This window comes from Mustelus asterias, chromosome 12, assembly GCF_964213995.1.
Source record: "Mustelus asterias chromosome 12, sMusAst1.hap1.1, whole genome shotgun sequence".
Taxonomy (NCBI): Eukaryota; Metazoa; Chordata; class Chondrichthyes; order Carcharhiniformes; family Triakidae; genus Mustelus; species Mustelus asterias.
In genome coordinates, this window is record NC_135812.1 from 99,187,269 (window position 1) to 99,204,985 (window position 17,717).

Genomic DNA, 17,717 nt, shown 5'->3' on the forward strand with positions numbered 1-17,717 from the left:
AGAGAAGGAAATGAGGGGAATGATCAATGCTATATCTGATATCGAGCAAAAAGTAACCGGATCAATGGCATTTACTTGAAGTGCGCTTGTTTTTATCTAAAACTTTTGAAAAAACATTCATTTGATTTTCTAATATATTTTGCTCCTTGAAATTCTTGTCAACAAAACTGATTCCATTCTAAAATCTTGTGCTGAACTTTAATTAGTGCTATCGCTTGTCAACTAAAGACTATTTCCTCGGGTGAATGGAGCGGTAACTAGGGGGCATAACTATAGGGTTCATGGTGGGAGATATAGGAAGGATGTCCGAGATAGGTTTTTTACTCAGAGAGTGGTTGGGGTGTGGAATGGACTGCCTGCAGGGATAGTGGAGTCAGACACTTTAGGAACATTTAAGAAGCTATTGGATAGGCACATGGAGCACTTCGGGATGATAGGGAGGAAATAGCTTGATCTGGGTTTCAGACAAAGTTCGGCACAACATCATGGGCCGAAGGGCCTGTTCTGTGCTGTACTGTTCTATGTTCTAAAGCTTCAAATATGTTATAGTTTGATTTAAAATGAGTGGCATTGTGGTACAGTGGTTAGCACTGCTGCCTCACAGCGCTAGGGACCTGGGTTCGATTCCCAGCTTGGGTCACTGTCTGTGTGAAGTTTGCTGTGTGAAGTTGACCCGAACAGGCGCCGGAGTGTGGCGACAAGGGGAATTTCACAGTAACTTCATTGCAGTTGTTGATGTAAGCCTTACTTGTGACTAATAAATAAACGTTTACTTCCTTAAAACACAATTTTGTGCTTTTTTTGTAGACTGATGAATCCTATAAGAATGAGAGGCTAGACTGCATAGATGACCAACTTATACAAGCCAAAAACCATCTTAAGGAAATGACAAAGCCTCGCAGAAAATGTTTGGAAGAGCTTACTCGAAGGCAGCAATTTGTAAATTGGATCAAAGAAGCTTTAGAAGGTAAATGAAGTAAATGTTGTGCAAGTGATGTATCATGCATTGGTTAAAAGCCTTTTCTGCATTCGTTCTGTTTCGATTTGTGTTTCTTTTTATTGAGCTGGTTCCATTTTAACTTGGGAGAGATTGTAATGTTGGTGAATTGTTCTACCACCTTTGTACTTCATGACTGGATTTTCTTGTACGCTCAGAAGCATAACCAAGGTGCAAAGTAAATATATGACCTACAGATCTCTGTAATAGTGTCCAACCTGTGATTGTTTTACTGTAATTGTATTTGCTCACCTCAATATTGTAGCAGGACCAAGGAAACTGAAAATAGTTATTCGAATTGACAGGATGAGAATAGCCTCAATGCATCCCAAAGCAGTTAATTTTGGAAATAAAAGTGCCCCTTTTGCTGACTGTACTGCTATTTGCTATTATAATGAAGTAACAAGAGTAAGGGAACCAAACATGAGGTCCAGGGTGTGAAGCAGTGAAGACAGTACTCTACGTGCATGTACCCAGCTCAGAAAATGGCTCTGCTTTGGCTGACACTTCAGGAGATGTCAAAAGCGATAACTGATTTTCAAGTCTAGGTTCACATAGAATTGAAAAGATGGGTCAGTGATCAGGATCATCCCATTGCTGCCATGTGTTGTGACTCTTATTACACATTCCGGGACCAAAATAGAGAAGAGGTACAGCCAAATGCATGTGTCCCCAAGGCAGTTAGCTGAGAGGTCCATTAGGCTACGGAGGAGCTGCTTCATGTGCTTGTGAAGTTCTGGGGGTGGGTGTCCTGAGGGTAGAGAGGATAGTCAAAGTGCTTGTGTCATGCACAACTTTGCCATTACAAAATGTTTGGATCTTGAAATACCAAATGGTGGGAGTTGGTGGCAAGGATGCAGCATGTCATGTCACAAAAGCCATTGCTTTGACAGAGCAGGTCAATTGGAACGTGCACTTGTAATGCAGACCTTTATCCAGTGAGGACCTAACACAGAGGTGAATACTGAAAATGTGATAATGTATACACACGATCTGTTTATGATTTTATTACTTTTTAGAGTTTCTTCAATTGGTTTGTAAAGTACTTTGAACAACTGTTATATTTTATGCTTAATTTTCTCTATTGGTGAACAGTTAAGTGATAGTTTGCCCTTTTCTCCATTGTTTTTTTTAAACACTAGATACAAATGAGCTGAAAGTGTTTGTTGACCTGGCTTCAATCTCAGCTGGTGAAAATGATCTTGATGTCGATCGTGTGGCTTGCTTTCATGATGCCGTGCTCGGCTACTCGTCGGTACTTTTTGAACTAAAGCCAAATGCCGGGTTTACTGACTTTATGTCGTGTCTGCAGAAGCTGTGGAATGCTTTAGACAATGATCAGGATCTTTCCAAGAAGCTGGTAAATTAAATCTTAATATTCAACAATATTGATTTTGGTTGTGCAGATGATTGAAACTCTACTTTAAAGAGTGAATAATTTTTTAAAAAGTTAGTTGAAGCATGACTTATTTTTTCCCTGTTTGTAGCCGTGGGTTTGAGTCTGTTCCACAAGACTACCACTGCTTCTAAAACCTTGGAGACAGTGGCCAGTGTGCTCCAACTTCGCTTGCAGCTGGAATTCCCTGGTCCTGCTGCAGTGAATAGAGTTTTGGCTGAGTGCCAAATTCTCAGTTGTGGTTGGCAGCGGTGGGGGGATGAATGAGATCAGAAGATCCTGGCTAGTGTTTCCAAAATGTGGTTTCAAAAATTTCACTTCATAATTAAGAGCATTCCTTTTATAAGAATTATAGTTATACTAAATTCTGTTGACAATGAATTTCTTTGAATCAAGCTTTTGCTTGCTAATATAAGTTTCACTAATACTTTTCCTATCAATTTTAAGGCCAGATATTTACACTTCCCTGTCCTGGCACAATCTGAGGTGGGGGGAGCATGGAATTACATGGATGGGATTCCTTTCGACATTCAGCCGGCCCCAATCTGGTCGGAATTTTACGCTGGGGATGGCAGGGCTCGGATGGAAAGCCAATTAAGACCTTCTATGGGTGTTTTTCCACCCAGCCTTAATTTTTATACTGGCGGGTGGATGACTGATCAGTATGGCAAACCTGAAAACAAAGAGTTCATCAGAAGCTTCCTTCTGACTGGGGTACTCTCCGCTTAAGGCCCAATGACCTCTGGACCTACCTCTTCTGGTCTTCTGGCTACTGCCACGCTGTTCCTGTAGGGGCTGAACAGTAAAGGATACTGGTTTACTAGTTCCTGAATCACAATAAGGAAGCTGATTTGAGGTCTAGAAGAGCTGGTGTGATAGACCAATGATATCCTGCCCACAATATTACTTGGTTTGTAAATGAGTTTTGGAGGCCGCTGCTCTATTTTTCCTTTTCCACTTTCAGCAAGATTCAGCTCGGCATTTGGAGTGGCTAAAAACTGTGAAGGAAAGCCATGGGTCTGTAGAGCTGTCATCCCTTTCGCTGGCTTCAGCCATAAACGACAATGGAATCTATATCATCAGCTCTCCAGAGATAAATAAGGTACAGTAAGAGCTAAAGTGTTCTAAAACATGGTAATAATTATTCCCTCTTTATAATTTTAGCACCTTTTATACTGCAAATGGTTTGCTCAACCTGTTCAAATTTTTGAGATCCTTGCCCTTCCAGAATATTTTGTGTTAGATCGGGCATTTTTCAGGTGAGAAGTGGTAACCTTTAATGCATTTACAAGTTTGCATGATACATAGCAAGCAATGATCTGATCAGGATAGCCATGGTCATGCAGGACAGATTTGATGCACTCTATTTCTGTGAGAAGCTTTCAAGGTGAGCAAATGGCTAGGAGCCTATTAACGCTATTTACATAACTATGTGAGTGGTATTTTCCACTAAAAGGCAGCCATCCATCCAAAAAAATGTTCTACCTGCCACACAATTAAGCAATGTTGTGTATGAATTTGAGTGCCACTGCGATGAAAGTATATAGGCCATGCATCGCAAAGATTGGTTGATCGAATCAAATAGCATGTTCCTCTGGTTGTTTGTAAGAGACAGAGTACAGACCATACTCACCAGCCTTCACTTGCAAAACCCCAAACAAAATGTCTACAGTTACATGTGATTCTGAAAATAACAGCACTGATCAATTTAAGATAATTAGTCCAACTCATAACGTGATTCATTCACAATTGTTAATAGCGATATACATTCATATGGAGGGACTTGCTTTCTGCAGACAAAAGGAATATGTTCAGAAGTTGAACCTTTTTGAATTATCTAGGAGTTTGGGGAGTCTATAGTTACCTGTTACAATGCTGCAGCCAATCACAGTCAACTTGCCAACCAATCTGCACCCTCTTCAACAGTATAAATTGCTATAATTTAAAATTTGACATCCTTGCTTTTGTCCTGATGAATGCAGGATGAAAAGCTCCTGCATCATGTCTCTTCAGCAATATACAAGATCTTGACTTAATTTTAGCTAATAAACGTTTTCTACTTTTTGCAGTAGTCGCGATATAAAATTCTGAAGAGATTAGTGCATTTATTGTTACGTATTTGTAACCTTCCTTGAAGTCAATTGCTGGTCTTTTTTCTTGTTTGTGACCTCTTGAAAATGACATGTTCTCTATATTGGGCTTCAAAAATTCTAAGTGTCAAATTTGTGTGAAAACTGGAGTAAATCACACTGGTATTTTTCAGGTGGGGGAAGAATCTCCCACACTCTGTGCGCTGCTGAGTGCACTAGCGTAAATTCCATTAAAAATCACAGGGTGAGGCCTATTCCCACCCAGGAGGCTGGCAGCATAGTGCTGAGTGGGCCACTGTGCACGCGCCAATCTGTCAGCGCCAAGATCAGCGCTTGCACAGTGGCCCCTGTCTGCTGGCCTCCAGATTGCTGGTTAGCCCTGTGACCCCGCAACGCCGTCCCTCTCACCCCCTCACTGCCTGATTGCTGGCCCCCCCAAATATGCCCATATTTACATGGAGGGCTGCATTTGGTGCGGAGCTAATGGCGCTGGGAGATGCCCTCGGGGCCAGACGCCTAGGGCGGATCGTGCTAATCCGGTGCCACTTAAATCTCCTGGCCCGCTGCACAACCGGGGTGGGAGAATCGCCCCGAGAATGTCTGTATAAGGCAGAAATGAGAGGGATGAAATATCTGGTTCCTGTTGAACTGAAGTCGTAAATTCTAGGAAGGTTACCACCAATACTATTATACGCATTGTTCTTGGGGCTTCTACTTTCACAGGTTACTTTTGTTTCTCAATCACTATTAGATTTCTTAATATCATCTGATCTCCAATCAAAGGCCATTACAGCCAAAACTGTTTTAATTTTATTTCTACAGAACTTGTTGTTTGTATTTTAATGACTTTTGAGATTTCCACACACATATCTCCCCAATGCCTAAATTTTGTACTTTCACAAGATTGGAATGTGCCATGCATCAGAAAAGCAAGATAAATAGCCAAGCCTTTCAATTCTGTAAGATTTTTAATATACATGTAACCTTGAGCCAACTAAATGCAATTTTCTGACGATATGTGATCATAGATTCTGGAGAATCAAAAGTAGCCATTAACACTTGCATTTCATTTATAAATGCACGTGGGCAAGTGCGAGGTCGTACACTTTGGAAAAAAGAATAGAGGCATGGACTATTTTCTAAACGGTGACAAAATTCATAATGCTAAAGTGCAAAGGGACTTGGGAGTCCTAGTCCAGGATTCTCTAAAGGTAAACTTGCAGGTTGAGTCCGTAATTAAGAAAGCAAATGTAATGTTGTCATTTATCTCAAGAGGCTTGGAATACAAAAGCAGGGATGTACTTCTGAGGCTATATAAAGCACTGGTTAGGCCCCATTTGGAGTACTGTGAGCAATTTTGGGCCCCACACCTCAGGAAGGACATACTGGCACTGGAGCGGGTCCAGCGGAGATTCACACGGATGATCCCAGGAATGGTAGGCCTGACATACGATGAACGTCTGAGGATCGTGGGATTATATTCATTGGAGTTTAGGAGGTTGAGGGGAGATCTGATAGAAACTTACAAGATAATGAACGGCTTAGATAGGATGGACGTAGGGAAGTTGTTTCCATTAACAGGGGAGACTAGGACGCGGGGGCACAGCCTTAGAATAAAAGGGAGTCACTTTAGAACAGAGATGAGGAGAAATTTCTTCAGCCAGAGAGTGGTGGGTCTGTGGAATTCATTGCCACAGAGGGCTGTGGAGGCCGAGACGTTGAGCGTCTTCAAGACAGAAATTGATAAATTCTTGATTTCTCGAGGAATTAAGGGCTATGGGGAGAGAGCGGGTAAATGGAGTTGAAATCAACCATGATTGAATGGTGGAGTGGACTCGATGGGCCGAATGGCCTTACTTCCGCTCCTATGTCTTATGGTCTTATAAAGCAATAGGTCTAAACTGTTTTAAATTGGTAATTCTTTGCTTTATTTCGCAGCTTTCATTAGGATCAGCTATCACATTAAATCTGTCAGAAGTGCATGATGACAGTGAGGAAGTGCGAAGTTACACTCTTGAAGAATTGAAAGAATTGCAGAATAAACTCATGCTGATGTCTGGCAAGGGAGACCATGGGCGAGAAGAAGTAGAAAGATTCGTGGAGGTAACCAGCTGTTTGTCACATCTGTGTGGTTCAGTGATTTACCTTTTCAGAGAGTAAGAAGCTTGAGGTTGAAACAGTCGTTGTTGAATGCTGAAGTGTGCTCATATGCAGTCAGTGATATTCAGCTTGTAATTTGAATCCGAAAGCCACCTGAATGTCAAATCTACAAACCCTTGTTGGCTTCATACATTCCAGTAAGGTTAGTGGTAGAAACACCTCAGTACCATTTCCTACAAAAATAGAAAGAAGTGAGAAATATTGAGCAAACGCCTAGTTCCTTCATAATTTATAAAAGAAAGCTTAATTTCATTGGCAGTGCAGTGATTATAACAGTTAGTACAGTGAAACATTGATTTATATAAAACTATTTGTTTTTCCTTAAAACAATCACGAAGGTCTATGATAAACTATGCCTTTTTTTTTAGTAATGAGTTTTAAAACATGGGTGGGCTGCACAGTGGTTAGCACTGCTGCCTCACCGTGCCAGGGACCCAGGTTCAATTCCCAGCTTGAGTCACTGTCTGGGTGGAGTTTGCATGTTCTCCCCGTGTCTGTGTGGGTTTCCTCCGGGTGCTCCGGTTTCCTCCCACAGTTTGAAAGACGTACTAGTTAGGTGCACTGACCTGAACAGGCGCCGGAGTGAGGCGACTAGGGGAATTTCATAGTAACTTTATTGCAGTGTTAATGTAAGCTTTACGAGTGACTAATAAACAAACTTTAAAAAAAATATGTATTTTGATAACTTTTTAAACAATTACTAGATAGATGAGAAATCATAAGACTTAAAAATATCAAGACTGTCATCACAGTGACTAGTGGAGCCAAACAAGAAAGTTGCACAGTTATTTTTGTCTTAGCTGAAAACCATCATTGATATGGTGGCATTAATTATTGAAACTTGTCAATTATGTACAAAGAAAAAGTTGCAGGTCATAAATACATTCTTTTGTCTGCAGGTATTTGCCAATATCCAAAGGCTTGCAGTATCTTTCATCAGTCTGTCTTCGGCTGGCAACATGTTATTTAGAAATTGGAAGGCAGAAGTATACTGTTCAAGTAAGACTGAGGCTTGCATAGTGATTGATTTTAATTTAGATGAAGTCAGTGAGATTCAGGCGATTGGAAATGTCACAGAACAGCTTCCGATTCTCTGTAAAAAGATGGAAACCTATCTAGAAAAGTGGAAGAAATATATGGATCAGCAACGGTCTCAATATTATTATTTAAACTTCTACACAGCGGAGCAGATTGTTTACCTCAGCACTGAGTTATTTGACCAGAATTACACTGGTCTGTATGTCCTGATGATGCTGTCCTTCATTAATCCCGACTGCACTGCTAAAGATGTAAGAATAGCTCTGCAGAAAATTTCTGGAGGAAATAGGTGGGCAAGAATCCAGCCATTCACCGGTGACAAGAATGATACCGAAACTGAAGCAGGTGTCCAAGATATTGCCAAGGAAAGAGACATGGAGAAAAAGTTGGACTTGCTGTGGAAGCACTATATGAAGAATATGAGTTATTTTCTGTCCAACTGTCTGGATGTCAACGCGCTTGGTGAACTTCTTGATATTATTGCTAGCACAAGTCAAACTGTTGCAAGAGTCCTTCCACCTGGCTTTCAGAAAGGCCATCCTAATCTTGTTGTTTGTCAGCACTCTGAATTACTTACATCTGCTTTGTGCGTTTACATGCACTCCAATGAGCAGCCATTGCCTACTTACGACGAAGTACTGCTTTGCACAACTGAAACAACGTACGAACAGGTGGAGCTGTTCCTTCGCCGCTGCCTGACTCCTTCCAAAGATTCCAAGATATATGCACTTCTGTATGCAGATGAACTGACTTATGACGTCAGTGTAAGGTGCGAAGAACTGTTCAAAAGTCTGGAGTTTGAGAAGCAATCAGATTATAAAATGGTCATATTGTGCAATTGTGAGAGGGAGCACTGCTACATTCCTTCTGCATTTAGTCGATATAAGGTGCACATAATTCCTTACGAACCTTTGGAGAAAATCCAGAGTTATCTGAAGAACCACTACAGTGTTGCATCAAACGTTTTATCAGCAGCTTCTGTGTTTAAAGATAGGATGTTTGTAAGGATCATATCTTCCAAGAGAGCTGGAGTTGGTAAGTTTCAATATAATTCATGATTTAAAAATACTAAAGCTTTCCTATTTTTGCTGGCTATGAAATTTTAAGTGAAGTGAGTTTGGGAAGTCTCAAATAGATTGCTGCTTCATGTGTATTTATGGGACAACAATAATTATAATTTAACTGTAAGGTCTATGTTGACCCTCTCACTGAGAGGCAATAATGGTGGGAAAGCAAATTCATACTAGTACATATGAACAACATATATGCCTCTCCTCATGAGGCTGCTAGTCAGATAAGAGTGGAGGGATTTTTACTGTGATGCTGTGTTTTAAAAAAAGTTTGATCTGAGCAGTGATAACCCTCACCTCAAATAATTACATATATTCAGTTCAAAATTTACAGTACCTTCATCTTGCATATGAGGATGGACGTACTATATTAATTTTTATTTTTGTGCACTGCTTGTTGGTCACTGTATACTAATGTTTGTACTGAATACTGCAACTTGTATATCTAACTGTTTAATCAGAAATGATGTGATACACAAATACACTGCTGCTTGGCAGTGCCAGAGACTGGGGTTCGATTCCCTGCCTGGGTCACTGCCTGTGTGAAGTCTACACATTCTCCACATGTCTGTGTGGATTTCCTCCGGGTGGTCCAGTTTCCTCCCACAGTCTGAAAGATGTACCGGTTAGGTGCATTGGCCATGCTAAATTCTCCCTCCGTGTACCCGACAGGCGCCGGAGTGTGGCGACTAGGGGATTTTCACTAACTTCATTGCAGCGTTGATGTAAGCCTACCTGTGATAATAAACAAATTTTTAATAAAGCTTAAAACTATATTCAGTTAACAGTTTAGTACTTAATTTTGCATACATGCATATATTACATATATGTACAAATTTTTATTTTTACGCACTGCTTGTTAGTCACTGTATACTGATGTTTGTACTGAATACTGCAATGTGTATGTCTAGCTGGTCAATCAGAAATGATGTGGCTTGTTGGGCCAGGGCAAGCTGATGAAATTTAGCCTCTATTTTAAAGTCAAATAACCAGCCAGACATTTTGAAGAACAACAAATAAGAAATTCTGTGCAGACATGCAAAATAATGAGCAAGGAAGGAACTATAATTTATGGAGATGCTGAATGGTTTGAGTACAGATGTGTACAAACATCTGTACATAAGAACATAAGAAATAGGAGCAGGAGTACGCCATCTAGCCCCTCGAGCCTGCCCCGCCATTCAATAAGATCATGGCTGATCTGAAGTGGATCAGTTCCACTTACCCGCCTGATCCCTATAACCCCTAATTCCCCTACCGATCAGGAATCCATCTATCTGTGATTTAAACATATTCAACGAGGTAGCCTCCACCACTTCAGTGGGCAGAGAATTCCAGAGATTCACCACCCTCTGAGAGAAGAAGTTCCTCCTCAACTCTGTCCTAAACTGACCCCCCTTTATTTTGAGGCTGTGCCCTCTAGTTCTAGTTTCCTTTCTAAGTGGAAAGAATCTCTCCATCTCTACCCTATCCAGCCCCTTCATTATCTTATAGGTCTCTATAAGATCCCCCCTCAGCCTTCTAAACTCCAACGAATACAAACCCAATCTGCTCAGTCTCTCCTCATAATCAACACCTCTCATCTCTGGTATCAACCTGGTGAACCTTCTCTGCACTCCCTCCAAGGCCAATATATCCTTCCACAAATAAGGGGACCAATACTGCACACAGTATTCCAGCTGCGGCCTCACCAATGCCCTGTATAGATGCAGCAAGACATCTCTGCTTTTATATTCTATCCCCCTTGCGATATAGGCCAACATCCCATTTGCCACCTTGATCACCTGTTGCACCTGCAGACTGGGTTTTTGCGTCTCATGCACAAGGACCCCCAGGTCCCTCTGCACAGCAGCATGTTGTAATTTCTTTCCATTTAGATAATAATCCAATTTGCTACTATTTCTTCCAAAGTGAATAACCTCGCATTTGTTAACGTTATACTCCATCTGCCAGATCCTCGCCCACTCACTCAGCCTGTCCAAATCTCTCTGCAGACCTTCTACGCCCTCCACACGATTCACTTTTCCACTTATCTTTGTGTCGTCTGCAAACTTTGTTACCCTACACTCAGTCCCCTCCTCCAGATCGTCTATATAAATGGTAAATAGTTGAGGCCCCAGTACCGATCCCTGCGGCACACCACTAGTTACCATCTGCCAACCAGAAAAGCACCCATTTATTCCGACTCTCTGCTTCCTGTCGGATAGCCAATCCCCAATCCACGCTAACACCCTACCCCCAACTCCGTGTGACCTAATCTTCTTCAGCAACCTTTTGTGAGGCACCTTATCAAACGCCTTTTGGAAATCCAAAAACACCGCATCCACCGGTTCCCCGCCGTCAACCGCACTCGTCATATCTTCATAAAAATCCAACAAGTTCGTCAAGCGTGACTTTCCCCTCATGAATCCATGCTGCGTCTGCTTAATCGAACCATTCTTATCCAGATGGCCTGCTATCTCTTCTTTAATGATGGATTCCAGCATTTTCCCAACTACAGACATTAAGCTAACCGGCCTGTAGTTACCCGCCTTTTGTCTATTTCCTTTTTTAAACAGCGGCGTAACATTAGCCGTTTTCCAATCCGCCGGATTGCTTGTCATATGAGGAACGGTTGAGCACTCTGGGTCTGTACTCGCTGGGAGTTTAGAAGGATGAGGGGGGGATGTTATTGAAACTTGCAGGATACTGCGAGGCCTGGATAGACTGGACGTGAAGAGGATGTTTCCATTAGTAGGAAAAACCAGAACCAGGGCGCACAACCTCAGGCTAAAGGGACGATCCTTTAAAACAGAGATGAGGAGGAATTTCTTCAGTCAGAGAGTGGTGAATCTGTGGAACACTTTGCCCCAGAAAGCTGTGGAGGCCAGGTCATTGAGTGTCCTTAAGACCGAGATAAATAGGTTCTTGATTAATAAGGGGATCAGGGGTTATGGGGAAAAGGCAGGAGAAGGGGGATGACAAAATTATCAGTCATGATTGAATGGCAGAGCAGACTCGATGGGCCGAGTGGCCTAATTCTGTTCCTATGTCTTATGGTCTTATAAACACAAAACAAACAAAATCTGTGAAATATTAAGTAACTTGTTATCATTATACATATGATCTGCTTATCATTGATCCAGATTTAATTTGGAAGTGATGTTTGGACTACTGAGTAGACTACCCGAAATAAGATTTATTAAGAACCAAAGCTGAGAACAATGGACTCTGTTCTAGTGGCCCTGTTTGCTGCAGGTGCAAATCCCATTACGGCTGCTGAATCGGCTGCTAAATACATTTCAGTATAATTAAAGGGCTTGAGGCCGTAGAGTCTGCCCACGACATCTCTCCCTCCCCCAAACAGTGTGACTTCACACCGGCACAAATTACTACTGGTTTTCAAAAGCAAAAACCAGTCTTGATGACCATGCCATTGGCATGGAGGTGCCTGGGGTTGAGGGACAAGGCTGAGCATTGTCTCCTGGCACCATGGAAGTGCCCCCAGCAATGCGAAAGGGGCTCTGGTTTGGGTTGGCGGGTTAACTCTCCTCCATTGGAGCAGGGGTAGGATTCCCTTAATGTATAGTGGGAGGAAAGAGGAAAGCCCCGATAACTGTGGGGGGGCTGTCCTGGTGTTGGCATTGTGATAATGGAGGGGCCTTTATGTAACTTTGAGATTTAAGATCGGGTGCCCTGATCTCAGAATCCTGGCTTTGCCGGTGTGTTTAGCTGGCCCTCCCCAGCTGGTTGTGTGATCTTCACCATCACTTTGAAATTCCAGAATGCTGTTAATTCGGGCACGAAAAGGCATCTGTGAAACAAGCAAGTTTCACACAGCTTTCCTCGCCTTATCCAGCACTCCGCAATTTTGGGAAAATTCTGTCCAATGTTTCCAAATGATAAAAGTAACAGTTCTTTAGAAGTTGTGCAGTATTTATATGAAGTGCGGATGAATTAGTGTGTTGCCTACTTCTAATATAAGTTTCAATAATTTGGGGTAATTGATTTAAACGCATAGTCATAGGAAAATGGCAGTCCCTACTCCTAAACTGAAATGGGTGTGCTATTTCTAAAGACCCCGGTTTTTGAACTGCCCCTGAGTAGTTTCTGGATTAGATTTTAATTTAAATGGCTTATTTTTTAAAAAAAAGCTTTGTTTCAAAAGGGAAATCACTTTATGTGAAGAGACTACATGAAACATTGAAGATACAAACCAGGAAGAAAAGCTTGTTGAAAACCATCCGCCTAATAGAGTCACGGGTCGATGAAAATAAAGTTCTCCAAACCGTTTTGTCATTGATGAAATCGTCAAATCAGAAGGAACCCATGATATTTCACTTTGATGTCACTTCTTCTGTAAGTTTGGTTTCAAAGAATGAATTAGTGTGGCTTTTTGTTTCTACATGTGATGTGTCTAATTTAGAAAGTTCAGAGTTACAACAGATATTTTCCCTTTTAAGTCTTTTAAAATTAATCATGCTTTGTGAATGAGCTCATTTTTAAAAAAAAAATAGAATTACTTTTCTTGATTGGCCCTGAAGTTAGTTGACAGAAAGCTTTGACATGCTCTATGCAAGTTGAGTTTTATATGTAACAGAAATAAGTCTATAGGGTGGAATTTAAAAACCTCAGTGAGCCTGACCCACCAACTTGAAAACCGTGGCAGCCCTCAATCATGTAGCCTGCTGGCTGTTGTTGGGGTTCCTTGCTCCGACGGAGTTAGTTTTTGCTGGACTTACTGTGGAGTGGATATCCATCTTGCAGGTTTTCTCTCCAGTAGCCCGGAGAGGGTGGGTGGGTCATTGTCAAGGGAAGGGTGGGATTGGGGGTGCGGTGGTGGGGGGGGGGGGCGTGGGGTGGATTCCTGCCGGCCCTCTGTTGGACTTGGGGGTGGTGGAGGGGAGGGGAAGGTCTCTCCCGCTCCAGCATTTAGTGGCTGCCAGCATTCAGTTGGATTTCGCTCAGTTGGCTGGACAGTTGGTTCATGATGCAGAGTGATGCCAACAACACAGGTTCAATTCCCGTACCGGCTGAGGTTATTCATGGCCTTCTCAACCTTGCCCCTAGCCTGATCCTCAGGTTAAATCACCAGCAGCCAGCAATCCCCCTCAAAAGGGAGAGCAGCCTGTGGTTATCTGGGACTATGGCGACTTTACCTTTACTGAATGGACTGACTCTGATTTTTTGAGGCTTTGTTCCCATGTCCTAGACTGCCCTTCCATTGGAAAAAGTTTCTGTCTAAATCAATTCCTTTCCGAATCTGAAAACCTGAATCAACTCATTCCAGAGCTTCCATATTCCAGGGAGTATAAGCCTGGTTTATATACATTCTGGTGAATGTGTGCACTCCTCCCAAGTCTAATATATGTTTTCTAAGGTGTGATGCCCAGAGCCATACACAGTACTCCAGATGTAGTCTAACCAGGACGTTGTATAGCAGTAGCGATATTTCCTCCACTCTAGATTCTAGCATTTTGGAAATCCATACAAATTACTTCCATAAATATTCCCATATCTGTTACTTTAAGTATTATGTTTGTTAAATATGACCTACCCCCTCCCAATCCATTTGGCTGTCTCTAATCTGTCCAGATTTCTCTTATTTCTCTTGCTCTGTCTGTAACTATTTTTCCAGTAACTTCCTCACTATTATACTTTACATGCTGCTTTAAATAACTTGCGTTGACCACTTCCATTGGCTGAAAATGAGTACGGCAGGAATAGGACTATATTGTACTGAGAAAATGTAATATTTTCTCAGCGCAGCATCCTGTTAACTAACCACTGTTCAAGTAACCTATTGCAGAATAGCCTCAATAGTGTCTTTACAATTTGTTTTAGTACATTAATGTTTTGTGTCTTTAGGGGACATATGAAATTTGCTTTCAGTTTTAGCATTCCACACTATAAAGTTAGATCAATCAAGAATATTGATGAGCTATCCTTTGTAGATAGTTTTCCACACAACCATGATTTAGAATTTATTTTAATGTTTTTTAAAAAAGACCTTTTTTTCATATTGTTACGGCCAGTCCCCAGATGAGGTCCACCACTTTGTTAACTTGCTGAACAGGTGCCAATTTTGTTATGCCCCTGGGTAAGGAGGAATTAGTTGGCTCCCTTCTGTATTCAACCCCTGCCTCGGTTGGTCACAACAAGGTTAATCTAAAAGGAATCCTTTCCCCAGTCCAAATGTATTGACTTTTTAGAAGGAGCCAATTTAACCAAGCTTTCTTGAGTCAATGAAAGAGTAACTTTATAAAGTCTATTTTTTTTAAAAAGTGAGAAAATAATAAAGAACCATTCACATACACTGATCAGATGAGAAGTTAAAAGTCCAGATAAAATTCAAAATATACTAAGCAGCCTATGGCTGAGAGTATATGGTGGTACATTGCAGCCGTTAAGTTGGGTGATTCCAATACAGCTGACTTTGGCAGGTTAGCAGTTAGTTTGGAGACACTGGATTCTGCAAGGTAGTTGCAAAACTGTCTGATTTCGTTCAGCTTGTGGCTTTTGCTAAGCTGGCTTCCCTCCACACGCACACGCGCTTTTTATCCCAGTTCCCTGTGTATTCATGGAAGGGAACAAACAACATCTCCCCCCTAGAGTCGGTCTTCTTTGAACTCAGACCATTTCCACATTCTGAGGTTTAGATCAGCAGGAGATGGTTTTTGCCTGTCGGCCCATATCTAAGGAAGGATGTGCTGGCCTTGGAAAGGGTCCAGAGGAGGTTCACAAGAATGATCCCTGGAATGAAGAGCTTGTCGCTTGAGGAATGGTTGAGGATTCCGGATCTGTTCTCGTTGGAGTTTAAAAGGATGAGGGGGAGATCTTATTGAAACTTACAGGATACTGCGAAGCCTGGATAGAGTGAACAAGGAGAGGATGTTTCCACTAGTATGAAAAACTAGAACCAGAGGGCACAACCTCAGGCTAAAGGGATAATCCTTTAGAACAGAGATGAGGAGGAATTTCTTCAACCAGGCAGTGGTGCATCTGTGGAACTCTTTGCCACAGAACGCTGTGGAGACCAGGTCATTGAATGTCTTTAAGACAGAGATAAATAGGTCCTTGATTAATAAGGAGATCGGGGTTATGGGGAAAAGGCAGGAGAATGGGGATGAGAAAATTATCAGCCATGATTGAATGGCGGAGCAGACTCGATGGGCCGAGTGGCCTAATTCTGTTCCTATGTCTCTTGGCTGAGATGTGACAATCGACCTCCATTGTTTCTGTGACCACAGATTTGATTTGATTTATTATTATCATAGATATTAGCATACAGTAAAAAGTATTGTTTCTTGCGTGCTATACAGACAAAGCATTTCATACATAGAGAAGGAAAGGAGAGAGTGCAGAATGTAGTGTTACAGTCATAGCTAGGGTGTAGAGAAAGAGCAACGAGGTAGGTCCATTCAAAAGTCTGATGGCAGCAGGGAAGAAGCTGTTCTCGAGTCGGTTGGTACATGTCCTCAGACTTTTGTATCTTTTTCCCAATGGAAGAAGGTGGAAGAGAGAATGTCTGGAGTGTGTGGGGTCCTTGATTATACTGGCTGCTTTTCCGAGGCAGCGGGAAGTATAGACAGAGTTAGTGGATGGGAGGCTGGTTTGTGTGGTGGACTTCGTTCATGACCCTTTGTAGTTTTTTACGGTCTTAGACAGCTCAGGAGCCATACCAAGCTGTGATACAACCAGAAAGAATACTTTCTATGCTGCATCTGTAAAAGTTGGTGGGAGTCGTAGCGGACGTGCCAATTTCCTTAGCCTCCTGAGAAAGTAGAGGCGTTGGTGGGCTTTCTTAACTATAGTGTCGGCATGGAGGGACCAGGACATGTTGTATGTGATCTGGAGACTTAGAAACTTGAATCTCTCGACCATTTCCACTTCATCCCTGTTGATGTCGACAGGGACATATCTTCCCCGACACTTCCTGAAGTCGATGACTATCTCCTTCATTTTGTTGACGTTGAGGCAGAGATTATTGTTCTCACACCAGTTCACCAGATTCTCTTTCCTGTACTGCGTCTCATCGTTGTTTGAGATCCGACCCATTGCGGTGGTGTCATCAGCAAACTTGAAAATCAAGTTGGAGGGGAATTTGGCCACACAGTCATAGGTGTATAAAGAGTATAGTAAGGGACTGAGGACACAGCCTTGTGGGGCACCGGTGTTGAGGATGATCATGGAGGAAGTGTTGTTGCCTATCCTTATTGATTGCAGTCTGTGGGTTAGGAAGTCTGGGATCCAGTTGCAGAGGGTGGAGCCGAGCCCCAGGCCACGGAGCTTGGAGATGAGTTTTGTAGGAATAATGTTGTTGAAAGCTGAGTTGTAGTCAATAAATAGGAGTTGACATAGGTGTCTTTGTTGTCTAGGTGTCCCAGGGTTGAATGTAGGGCCAGGGATATGGCATCTGCTGTGGACAGTCTTTTTCATTTTCCTATCTCCCCTTTCAATTATCTCTGCTTCTATTTCTTTCAAAGATAATGTCTCTATTCAGAAGTTCAATAACGCCCAGAAGGAATGTGGGCTGTGTTGCATCATTGTGGCGATATTAAAAATGCTGTTTGCATATCCTAAATATTAGCATTTTGTTTTGCACTGTATATTTAGATCATAACCAAAGTATTTTTCTTTCAGGTACAGAAAGGATTATGTGAATTTCTTTTCAAACTACTCATCTTGCGGTACTTGATGGGCACCGATGGAAAAATGTGGAAGTGCAAGCCATGTCATATGTATGTTGTAGAAATGTTGGAGGAATCTGGGTTCCTTTCGAGAAAACATGAAAGACCAGTAAGTATAAGAGATATTGGGAAGTCCAATCTGAGTGGTTCCTGCTACACACTGTTTCTAGCCACTGACTGTCCATCACCCAGGCTGCTGTCTTAAGACTGAACCAAGCTGTTAGGATTTTTGGTGTCCTTCTCAACTCAGAGGTGAACTTTTGACCACCCGTCAGTTTTACCATGATTGTCTACATT

The 17,717-nt window shown here is 42.0% G+C and overlaps 1 protein-coding gene across 1 annotated transcript in view; it reads left to right on the forward strand.

Moving 5' to 3' along the window:
* rnf213b (ring finger protein 213b) overlaps positions 1 to 17,717 on the forward strand; it is a 163,557-nt gene that overhangs the window by 76,067 nt on the left and 69,773 nt on the right. Inside the window, exons 22-28 of the mRNA XM_078225711.1 lie at positions 808 to 967; positions 2,140 to 2,357; positions 3,358 to 3,495; positions 6,422 to 6,586; positions 7,543 to 8,716; positions 12,899 to 13,089; positions 17,374 to 17,529. Coding sequence (XP_078081837.1) covers positions 808 to 967; positions 2,140 to 2,357; positions 3,358 to 3,495; positions 6,422 to 6,586; positions 7,543 to 8,716; positions 12,899 to 13,089; positions 17,374 to 17,529 — 2,202 coding nt within the window. The remainder of the gene's footprint in view (positions 1 to 807; positions 968 to 2,139; positions 2,358 to 3,357; positions 3,496 to 6,421; positions 6,587 to 7,542; positions 8,717 to 12,898; positions 13,090 to 17,373; positions 17,530 to 17,717) is intronic.